At 31.8% G+C, this 12,794-nt stretch overlaps 1 protein-coding gene across 10 annotated transcripts in view; it reads right to left on the bottom strand.

Moving 5' to 3' along the window:
- The window catches only part of CCSER1 (coiled-coil serine rich protein 1), a 1,446,943-nt gene that overhangs the window by 873,777 nt on the left and 560,372 nt on the right, over positions 1-12,794 (bottom strand). For all 10 annotated transcript variants that reach the window (XM_078002679.1, XM_015138795.3, XM_078002685.1 and 7 more), the window contains exon 7: positions 4,037-4,114. In XM_078002679.1, the coding sequence (XP_077858805.1) occupies positions 4,037-4,114 (78 nt within the window). The remainder of the gene's footprint in view (positions 1-4,036; positions 4,115-12,794) is intronic.

The raw sequence follows: 12,794 nt of genomic DNA, 5'->3' as shown, positions 1-12,794 counted from the left end.
TATTCCTCAATGCCTTTTTGCACTTTTGAAGCACAAAAGTCTTCAGAAGTCCAAAGAACAATAGAAGTGTTTTTTTTTTTAAATTTCCTGCTGAATTTATCACAGGATAAATGTAATACAGTACAGTAGGATAAGATGATTTCCTAACATATCTAATCAAAAAACATTAAGTAGGAAAAAAGACTAAAATGTAGCCACCATGCTTCATTAAAGTACAAATAAATTCAAAAACTGATGAACATGATTAGCAAGAAGAACATGGCTCATGATAAACTGTACTTTTATGGAGGGTCAGGAACAATGAGCCAGCTTTAACTTCAAGAGTGTTAGTTCCAGAAATGGATTCAGGCTGCTAATAACTGCATATGTACAAAAAAATTGAAAGAGTCATCCTACTAAAGAACAGTAAAATGTAGTGGTTTGAAGCCATCTTCGGTGTGGTGCATTTTACCACAGCTAACAAAGGGAGATGGCAGGCAGATGAGATGGGAAGTGATTCAATGTTTGCAAGAAATTAGGGAGAATGCCAGAGGGAAAAGATAGAAAAGGATAGAATGAGCACATTAAAATTAACGTCAATTTTGTTCAGGTTTACTCCTCAGAAAACTATAAAAAACTTATTGGCTAAGCAATCCTCTGTTTTTCATCACAGCAATGTCTCGCTTTAATGATCTTGAACTTTTATGATTCTGTTGTTGATGTTTGATAACATTTTGTTCCTACCTAAGCAAAATTGGTTATCCTTTGGCTCTTCTATAATGATGTAGTGGCATGTGTCAGATCATATGTATGTACAGTTGATATAATGCTGAATATTCTATTAAAAAACAACAAAAACTAGAGGTTATAATTTGCCTTTTGTTTCCAAATAGATGCTCATAACAATAGTTTATAAAGGTAAAAGAATTTGACACTTCTTATAAAAGAAACTTTTTAGAACCAAGCATCCTAGAAACTCCTCAGTACCAAGAGGCTGCCCAGGAAATCTGGAGTTTATTATGTGTAGTATATGTGGAAGATTGTGAATTATACACTATCTTCTATGCAGGAATACAGTCAAATGCATTCATCACCTGGCATGAATATAGTAGGAATGGTGATGACTGTGGTGACCTGGAGTTCATGTGCTCTGTCTAGATGGAGAAAGCCTTCTCATCTCTTGTCAAGTAGTTCTATTTACAATGAGATACACAAAGTTTTCAGATTTTTCAATTGTTTAAGACAAAGTTGGATGAATTTTTGTGTGAAATGTCCTCAGTTTTGAAAGGATAGCCACACCAAACAAACCACTTTAGCAATGGTTTTTAAACAGTAAACACGAGTTTAGCAGGAACTGAACCATAGTGTGGGGGAATAGAGAAGTGGGTATGTATGTGGGGCTTAGACTATCTTTCAGTGCAGATCATTTTTATTTACTTGAAAGAATGGGCTCCAATATTAACAAAGTTGAAAAATGCTGCCATATTGGAAAAAATAAACATTTGATTCCAACAAGACTGAATTACCATTTTAAATTCATGTATCTCTGAAGTTTAACCTACCTTGGGATAGTCCCTAGGATGCCATCTTGTTTTCTTCCATACTTAGTTTAATAGCTCTTACTATGGTACATTCTTAACAATAGCCAATTTCTCATCTAACATTCAAGAATAAAGGCATGGGTATTAGTGGGAAAGTATTCATTTTTTATAAAAAAATTACCATTTGTCTTTATTTCAAACGATGTGGTTGAAATCAACTTAATCTGAATGTCTTTCTAAAGGTAATGCTTAAAGAAAAACATGCACCTTGATAAACATACCAGCCAAAACAATATATCTTCCTCCAACTGTTCTGAGTGCTTCCAAAACTGACCAAGAAAGTGGAGGAAATACCTTTCTTCTAGTAATCTAATTACTTCCCAGAAGAAAAAGGAAAGTCAAATACCTCAATCACCCACCAATATTAGAAGAAGTTTTGCTCTTCTAATATTAGGGTGGATTGTGATGGGGTTGAGTGCTGAAATCACCGTATCTTAGAAAAGTAAGTTAAGAGGTTAAGAGGATTAATCTAACACTAACATGAAATATCATGTCACATCCATGGGGAATAGGTGAAAAAGACAACCTTTTATTTTCTAGTTACCTAGCTATTCAAATATCATAATTTTTATCAAAGTTTTAGACATATGAATTATAATATCAGACTTTTTCAGAATATGGTTACAAGAAAACTTAAATGTCTTCTATGTGTTATATAATTCTCAACATATCCTTGAAATTACAATGCTTTATACTCTTAAGATTCTGTTCAAAATAGTTCTATATATTTTGTGCTTATATAACATTAAATGAGTATTGCATTACTCATTTACATAATGGCAATTTATAAACTAAAAATGAAAGCAGCAGAAAAAGTTTTAGTTCATAATTTTGAATTTTAAGTTTAGATACTTATAAACACTAGAGGGATAATTTTATAGGTAGTTAAATATTTTGAAAAGATATAGGCAATACTCCTTTCACAAAAGAAGTAAATTAAAAGTCACTATAAATATGTTGTCCATCAAAAGACAATATTATATATTATAAGAACTTGGAAGTTTTAATTTCCTTAGAACAATTTGCATTTACCCCAAAACTATTGATCTCTCAGAACCAGTTAGAGAAACTAACTAAAATAATTGTATTTATATTAGCTTTATGTCAGCAGATTCTGAAATATGTCTAACCTTTTTTAACTTCTGTTAAAAAATACATTAATTTTCAAAGACTGTAATCATTGTCAATATATTAAAAAGAAAAAATGGTTTCTGGTGAAGTTTGGAGGATTCAACCAAAATCTTGTTACAGATACGCTTCTTTGGTAAATTTGTTCCACATACCATAAAATGGTAACATCAAACTTTGTAGTATTAGTATTATTTTCTCATTTATCTGTATAATAATAAAGAATGTTTCAATAAATAATGTAATCAGAATATCATTCCGTATTTAACAATTAGCAGGTATAGAAAGGGACTTCTAACAAATATTTGACTCTCATTAAGCAAAAAAGGATCCATAACTAGAAAAGTAAATACTCTTATTTGAATTCATAGCCTTCTATAATTATCATTTCAACAAGACAGCAATACTCAGTATATGAAAATCCATGCCAGCAACTGTACTAGGTATAAGCAATATAAACTTGAATAAGATACAGTCCTTATATGAAAAATAAAAAACATAATAATTGTATGTTAAAATACTACAATCATAAATGCAATAATCTTAAAATGTGCACCTGTCTTTAAACAAAACTATACTGAAATAAGTGCACTTAAGTACATCATCCCAACATTTTAAGTTTTTTCCTCAGGCTCTTGAGAATTGTTTTTATTTATAATAATACCAATAATATCTAAATACCCCAGTAAAAACATAAAATAGTTGATCTACAAGCTTTGGCTTAAATGGAAACATCTAATCTTAAGTGACAAAACAAGACTTCATATTTGTTATGTATATAGCCTCCCAAACTGAAAAAAAATGCCACCAGTCATACCACATACTTATTTTCATATTTACTTGAATATTTATTAAATACAATACGTTTGGTGGAATGATTCCATATTTCAACTCTTGATTTTGACTCTTATTTTAAAAGGATTATATCATTAATTATTGGTAACCTAGCATTGCTAATGAAAATTTAACCACTAGATGAGGGCTGAATATTTCCTTCTACCCCTATGAATTATATTAATATAATTAATATAAACAAAATATGTAAAACCTCTAACTCATGTGAATCAACCTATTACAATAAAACCCCACCATTTACATGTAAGACAAACAATCGTCCCATAAAGCAGTAATTTTCATTCCAAACCTTTACCTTTAGTTAGCAATAGAATGACAATAGAACACACACACGAAAAAATGATTTTAAGATTTGAAATCAGGGCTCTGAAGATTAAAGCAGTTCACTTCACCATCTACACATAAACTATTTTAAACTATTTATTAATTATCCTAAAATTTTTATAAATAATGCTTTCTTGTTTATTTTTTACCTTGAAAGGCACTGGCTCTTCGGTAAGAGGACTAACAGGAAGTGACGTGGTACTGCTTGCTGGACTCATGTCCGTACTCTGCAAGGACAGTGAAATTGAATTAAATAAGGATTGTTTTGTAGTCATTTTGACTATTCATAATTTAGAAAAAATAAATAAATAATTAAATAAATAAGTAAAATATGAATGTAAAAATACCAAATTTAATGTTGATTTAATCATAAGTATATAATAAATCATTCCTTATATAGAAACAATTATCTGGGAAATTAGTCAAATTATCACTCTCAATGTATATTTTAAGTGCATTTTATCAAACATGATGGCCATTTTTTGTGTTAGGGTGGTATTTATTATCATCATTGCTTAATTAATATTTAACCTTTTTTTAAATTAAACTGTAGCTATAATAATTCATTATGTTGCTATTTCAATGTATTTCAGACTGATTTTCAGACATGTATTACAGTTTTTCTTCTATAAAGATCTAAATCATTGCAACCATTTTTTCATTATGTAAACCAATCTGCCACAATATACAATTACAAACTGAAAAAATATTAAATTTTTTAAATTCCTAAATTCATAGCCCCTGACATTTTACCTTTCTTTTATTCTGCTAAACAAAAATGTAAGAATAAAAGATTTACACAAATGTAAGAGAATGCCTGGATTATTGTTAATGGCTGTTTTTCTAGTCTTTTAAAAATACAAAAATTAAAACTTATTTAATGTGAGATTAGGCTAAAAAAGAGATACCAGTTAGAAGTTCATCATTAATTTGCTTTTCTAAAAGCAAGAAAAAGATACTAATAGTAGGTAGCAACAGAAGTCATTTTATTATATTCTTAACACAGTCTCTCTGAGGGATTCTCCCATATGCAAATAAAACAAAAGAAAATAAAACATTGAAAAGAATATATACCTACATTTTCAGCTTGGTTTCTAAATATATGTTCAAACCCACAGAAATTTTGCAGTGAAGATTAAAACCAAAGAATGAATTCACCTCAAGTGAGATAAGGATATAAATAGACAAGTTTGACTCACTTAAGTTTCAGCAAAAGAACGCATTCAAAGCATAGGTGCTACCACAGTTACTTATTCTTAGAAACTTTCTATTCAAAGATTATTTTCAATTCACTGTATTCGTATGCACAATAAACTGGACATATTTTAAATATCCATTAAGTTGGGACTACTTATGACTCCCTAGTCCAGAAACCAAGGATAAGAACTATAAACACAGGAACCAAGATATTCAGCATAATGTTAATTTAACACATACCACACCTATTTTGGAAATTGATATAAGGCAGTGCATTGAGTAAAAACGTCTAAAGAGGGAAATTAGGCAAAAATTGGACAATAATTTACTAAAGGAAGTAGGAAAATACATGCACCAGATAATTGAGGTGAGTTAGTTACTGACTTTAATTTCAAAATTTTTCCGGAGTTCTACACCATTTATTTGATCAAAACCAGGAAATATTATGAATTGCTGACTCTCGCTCTCTGATTATATGACATAATAGAGAAACAAGGCTGGTCTTGCTAACTAATTACCGCAGGATGTTAACATAAGACATGAATGAAGCTTTATGCTGAAAAACACGGAAAAAAGACTCTTGAGCTACTTCTCTTAAAGTTGGATTTCTCACAAGAATTTAAGCAAGGGACAGGACACAGTTCATTCATAGTTGAATTATCTGATATTTACCTGTAGTATAGACAGCCTGCATAGCTTACTAAAGTATCATACCCTCAAAAATTATATATTTAGGAGACATAGATGACATTCATTTGTAGAAATTGAAAAGCCTGGATCACAGTCTTTCCAATGAAGGTTTAATTTTCATAAGAACATGAGTGCAAAGTCAAGGTTCATGGTAAACTTCTTTAAAGGTTGAGGTTTCCCACAACTTTCCAGACATTAATGTATAATTCAAAGAATAGTAAAAAGCAGACTCCAAATTTTACGTTATGTAACACTGATTCTTTGAATGTCATTCTAAGAGAAAATTGTGTTCTAGCTATAATTTTCAAATCACTCTTAAAGTGTGACACCTTAATTCTACTGTTCTGAGGACATATTGAGATAAATATTTAAAAAAAACAAATCCATCTCATATGACAACATCTGATAAACTGTACTTAGTTATCAAGTTGAGAAATACATAAAGTATTTTCACGCTTATCCTACTGTTTTCCCATTTGCTTTTCAGTGATCTGTAATTTAGGTGTCATTCCAATTTGCTTATTCTTTTAGATAAAATACTATTGTAAACCTTTTGAAGATAAGTCTTATCCATATTTCATATTTTAATCCATTTACTCTTCCATTCAATAACAGCAATAATGATACAATTTAATATCTAAATGAAATACTTAAGTTACATTTGATGTTTTAAAAGCTGATGATTTTGTTAATCCACAACTTTCTTCAAAAAATGTTCTGTCAGAATTATGGCTTCATCTGCTTTTGATAGATTCCAAATATATCAATATATGTAACTATATATATATATCCATATATGTAACCACCACCAATATCAGATGCAGAACATTTTCGTCACCTCAAAATGTTCCCTCATGGGCCTCTGTATTCAACTATCCCCATCCCTGCTCCCAGGAAAAATGGTGTGCTTTCTGTTACTAGTCTACTTTGGGCTGCTCTAGAATTTCATATAAATAGAAGTGTATAGAAGTGAATCCTTTTGGGTCTGGCTTATTTCACTCGGCAAAATGATTCTGAAATTCATTATGTTATATTGGTGCATATTTCAGTAGTCTATTATTTCAAAATGTTGTGTAGTATTTCATGATGGACAGAAATTTGCTTATCCACTCACTTACTGATGGGATTTGTGTTGCTTCCTGTTTGGGGCTCTAATGAAAAAAACATGCTGAATATTCATATATATATCTTTTTTTGGACATGTGTTTTAATTTATCTTTAGTAAATACTTGACAATGATATATCTGGGTCTTCTGGCAAATTTATATCCTGTATTATGTAAATTTTATAAGAAACTGACAACTGTTTTCCAAAAGGATTGTAATATTTTGCACTTCCACTTGCACTGTGTCTTGGAAACATTGGTGTATCAGTCTTTTTTAAAAAATTAGGCATTTTATGGGTGTGCAGTGGAAGCTCATTGTGGTTTTAACTTTCTCTTCCATGGGTTACTAATGATGTTAAGCATCATTTCATGTGCTCATTAACTATAAGCATATCTCATTTGCAAAGAGTATTAAAATATTTTGCCAATTTTTATCATTGGATTATTGGATACAAATCCTCTGTCATATATGTTTATTACAAATATTTTTACCCAGTTTGTGGCTTACCTTTTTATTTTCTTAACCATATATTCAAAAGGGCCAAAGTTTTCTAAACTATTTGTTTTTTTGTTTTTTTTTTTAAGCTTGCTTTTTGTGGTGTGTGCTTTTGGTGTTTTACCTAAGAAATATTGGCCTATCAATCACATTCTCAAGGATTCTCTCTTATGTTTTCTTCTACTAATCTTTCACTTCAATACATATGGGCAAAAGATAGCAGGATTAGAGATTTATTCTTTGAAGATGCTTTTCCAGTTTCTTGGTATACAATAAACATTAAATAATCCTTATACTACATGTGTTCTAGCACAAGATTTTCATAGGTTACTTTGAATTTTAACAAGTAATCTCAGATATTTTAACCACTCTTTCTCATTATATGAAAGTCTTATATTTACTCATGTCTTCACTATCATTATAATAAACTTAAAAAATGGATTTATTATCTGTAGGGAGGGTAAGAACGCTTTGCTATAGTACTGAAATGTTTAAAGTAATATTCAAGACTCTCATCAGAGTGGGTTATTATGAAACTTCCCAGGAAGATAATTAGGAGGAGAGAAGTGAAGTATTTAGTTGGGAAGGAGAATAGAAATACCAAGAGAAACAATGTTTCTATTACCTCAGAGACTGGTTCTCTTACCATTGGACTCATCTTTGGCCCTGAGCAAAAAGAATGAGCAAGCAAACATTAAACAAACAAACAAACAAAAAATCTATTTTAAATAAAATCCCAAGAGACAGATGGGAAATACTACCCTTTGCTTCAGAAATTTCAATGGAATAAACTATGATCTAAGCACACAAAGGTTCCTGCAAAACACCATGCCACCTTATCATATTCAAATCTGCAATACGGCGTTGGTGAAGAGCAGATATCCACAGGCTAAATGAAAATGACACCATACTAAAGGAAAACAACAGCAGGAGGAAGACTAGAACTTCTCTTAGCTCCTATGTGATAGCTCCTTAAAACATACATGAATAACCAAGGACAATTTATCAATAAATTGGAAAAAGCAGATAAGTGATCTCATTGAAATCTTCAAACTCACCTATCTTTGTACTAACTTAAAGTCAATTAATAGAAGTCGTTGTTGATGAGAAAAAATAAGTATACAAAGTTTATTAACAACAACCACAATAAAACCCAAGTGAAAAGTAAGACTTGCAAACCCTAAGAGTTGGTCTACCTCAAAATAAATAATGTGCATGAAAGAAAATATTTTTTGTTACACTAATAGCAACTTTTTTTCTCAAGTTAAATTCAGACAAAAATTTGGGAAAATGGTATATCATCTGTTACTATAAACAATGATTTAAATGTTTAGTTTGAAAATGTGATCATGCTCAATGGACACTGCTTAATTGACATTGGGCAAAGTACATAGTTGAGAGCTTTGAAACTCAATATTCTGTCACTAAAAAAGCAGAGAAACTGAAGAATAAGAGGCACTATTAATAATCAGAAAATAAAGTTGACATTTTGAGTGTTACATCTTCTCATAACTGCTACTATTATACTTACTATTGATAAATACAATAGTGTACTCGTTTTAATAGCATTGGGAAACACAGTATTCTCTTCTTTATTTTGATGTGAAGAAAGGAAGAACTCTCAATTAATTAAAAAACCATTTGTCATTTGGTACTATCAATGTTCTGTGCATACAATTTCCAAGTCAGCCGTGTGTATCTAACAATATAAAATTTAAAATTTAAATTCATTTTTGAAATATAGTTAACTGATTCATAAGTTAGGGAGTTAATTTTTAATCCATGAAAATGAGACAATCTTTTATAAGTATTATAAATATTTTATTGTATAAGCCTTATTATGTTTTTCTTCTGATTCGGAGGAAAATGTGTTAATTTTATTGAATAAAATATCCTTACTAACACCCAGTGCCTAGATCTTGTTTTTTTTTCTAAAAAAGAAACCAGGGCTCCTAGGAGAAATGGCTGATTCCAAGTCCAGGATGGGACAAGAAATACACAAGATGCACAAGATGATTCTGGAGCATCCTTTTGTACCATAAAGCAAGGAAGTACTCAAAAAACAAAAGAACAGGGGTATGCCAAAGAGACAAAGAACAAAGAAGTCAACACGAAAGAGCTTCCAAATGCCAAATCTGGAACAATTCGAATAACAACATAAATAACATACTACAAAGTATAACTAAAAGTATTAAAACAATGAGCAAATAAATCGGGAGAAGAGACACATTTTTTCAGAAAAATTCCAAATCAGCAAATGAGAGACGAGACAAATCTTTTTTTCAGAAGAATTCCAAATAATTCATTTAGATAGTTCTCTTCAAGAGATGAAACTTAACACCCTATTCCCACCCTCAAGCTGCACTGAATGACTTTCTTCCAAAGTGTAATGTGTGAAAAAAGGAAAACGTAACTTCACAGTGGAGAAACCCAGCACACGCTACCTCAGCCAAGTGATCATGTAGACAGCATGAACGTTGTATAATGTGAAGAGAGGGATCCTTCACATCTATGGTCTTCTACCCTCAAACCAATGGCTACAGGCTAATCATAAGAAAAATATCAGACAAATCTAAATTGAGAAATGTTCTGCAAAACTCTAATCAGTGTTTAACAAGAAAAGTGTGAGAAACTTTCACAGCAAAGACATGGCGAACAACAATAATAAAGCAGTGGTCCTCAACCATTTTGGCATGAGGGACCATTTTCATGGAAAACAATTTTCCACAAAGTGGGAGAGGGATGATTTAGGGATGATTCAAGTACATTACATTTATTATGCACTTTATTTCTATTATTATTACATTGTAACATATCATGAAATAATTATACAACTCACCATAATGTAGAATCAGTAGGAGCCCTGATCTTGTTTTCCTGCAACTAGATGTCCCATCTTGAGAGGGATGGGAGAATGTGACACATCATCAGGCATTAGAATCTCATAAGGAGCATTCAAACCTTGCATGCGTAGTTCACAATAGGGTTAGCGCTCTTAAGGGACTCTAATGCTGCAGCTGATCTGAAAGGCAGGTGGAGCTCATTTGGTAATGCCAATGATGCGGAGCAGCTGTAAGTACAGCTGAAGCTTAGCTCACTTGCCCTCCGCTCACCTCCTGCAGTGCAACTCCTGGCCACGGATTCGTGGCCAGGAAGTTGGGGAGCCCTGTAATAAAGTATCCTGAATGTGACTCGGGAATAACAAAAAGGACATTAAGGAAAACTGTTGAAACCCAAATACATTGACCAGTTGAGTTAATAGTAATGTACCAATAATGTTTTTTTTAAGTTGTGAGAAATGTACTCTGCCAAGGTTGGATGATAACAATAGGAGAAACTCAGGAGTTTATGGGACTCATCTGTACTGTCTCTGCATATTTTCTGTAAATATAAAACCATTCCCCAATTAGAAGTTTATTTTAAAAATTCTTCATTAGCAATATAACCAGGCTATTCATTGTTGTAATACATAATAGTCATTTACTCATAGCCTCTGAGTTTTTATCAGGGCTTTTAAAACTTTCATCAAAATAAATTTTGACAGAACATTTTATTGAGATGCAAAATCTCTCCATCAGAGAACCTTTAATCTTCTGTTAAGTTCTCCCAGAAAAGCTGATGTTAAATTGTTTTGCATACTTTCATGTTCCATATGGGAATGCTGAAGGAAAGCTTCAGCCATATAAAATGATCTATTTGTTTGGGTACTGTTAAGGTGCTTGGTAGAGTGAATTTGCATTATTAATATTTACTGAATGCTGTAATTCCATAGTACAGATCCATTAATTATGCCTCCCCTGAAAGCATGATTAATGGATCTGTCCTACGGGATTAAAGTTTATTGATAAGGATTTCTTGAAGTGAAACATGATCAATTGGGCTGAAATCTTCTGAGTACACAAAAAGATTTAAGGGTAAGTGAAATATTTTAATTTTTTAAAGCCATTAGGGTAAATTCTATAATGATTTTCTAGACCTAATAAAATTAAATTTTCCCCTTTTAAATGTGTTAACTAATTTGAGGATGTATTCTCATAGTTGTAAATTTACACAGAAAATATATACACATGGTTTAGTATATTGCTGCTTTAATAATCAATGGTGTTATTACTGATAAAGCATATAATTTTTATTTCTATAGTGTAAATGGGCTATTTTTCTTAAAAATATCTTTCTTTTTTAAGACATGTCAATTTTCTGTGAAAATTCAGTCGTTTAGTCATTCAGCCATTCAACAAGTATTGAGTACACATTAAAATTCCCTGCTCTTAGACTTTAAGTTTTGCTATGATTGTTCCCATTGGCAAGACCTGGTTAGGCTTGCTGTTGGCCCAAGAACTTAGTAAGAAAGGGAATATAGAGTATCTAATTGTGACACAGAAAAACATCTCATATATATACACACACACACACATATACATATTAGTAGGTAGATTTTCAGTCTCTAATGTGTGTCTTTCACTAGTTATACCTGCAAAAGGCAAGAAGCCAAGAGGCCTGGACTCCTCCAATCCAGGGTGCTGACAGGCACAATTACAGGCATTCTTCTCAGAGGAACAAGGCTGATTCCACTTACTTCATTCTCTAAGTGGTGCATATTCCATGCCTTAGTGTTTGTTGTTTTAGCAGTAAACCAAAACAAGAGCAATAGGAAATTGAGTTTAGTCTCTAAATCTGGACTAGCCCATTGTACTTTAGTCTGGTTCAACAACCTTTTCCATTCCGGTTACATCTTTTACTGGTCTTGTTTTCTCCAAATGAAAATGCAAGCTTTTTTCTTTATAATATGTTCTTAGAGTTTATAGCTGCTGTTTTTGACTTCCTGGCATCCAGTTAATTTCACTGCGTTAACATTTTGGGTTTCCTTTGGGGAGTGATTTCTCCTAAACTTTCAATCCATTTGCTTTGAATGCTGCTGGTCCAAAACCCTTAAAATAGATGTGAGCATATAATCAAGGCCTCATCAACCTTTCTTGCCAGTCACAAAATGGCACAGAAGCCACATTATTTAAATAGAGCTCAAATCTGGGAATTGTGGAATTTTGAAAAGGAGATGTTCTCATTCAGCTAATATGCCTGAGGTCATAAGAATGTGTTCCTGTCTGAACTGACTGAAGTTACCAAGTAGATGGAACATCCTTAGGAGCAAATCCAACACTGAGTCAATCTAGGGAATGGAGAAAAATACACTAAGTCCCAAGGGAGTCTTTGGTATCTTGATAATCCAGTTCTACGTGGCCAAAAGGTTTTCACAAAACAGTATGTCTAATACGTAAGCATTATGTCTCATATAGTCATATGTTGCTTAATGATGAAGAGAAATTCTAAGAAATGCGTCATTAGATGCTTTCATCATTGTACAAACGTTATAGAGTGTACGTATAAAAACTTAGATAGCTTAGTCTACTACACATCTAGG

The sequence above is a fragment of the Macaca mulatta genome, chromosome 5 (assembly GCF_049350105.2).
Source record: "Macaca mulatta isolate MMU2019108-1 chromosome 5, T2T-MMU8v2.0, whole genome shotgun sequence".
NCBI classification, from domain to species: domain Eukaryota; kingdom Metazoa; phylum Chordata; class Mammalia; order Primates; family Cercopithecidae; genus Macaca; species Macaca mulatta.
Note: the sequence above shows the minus strand (reverse complement) of the source record. Positions and strands in the feature narration are given on the sequence as shown.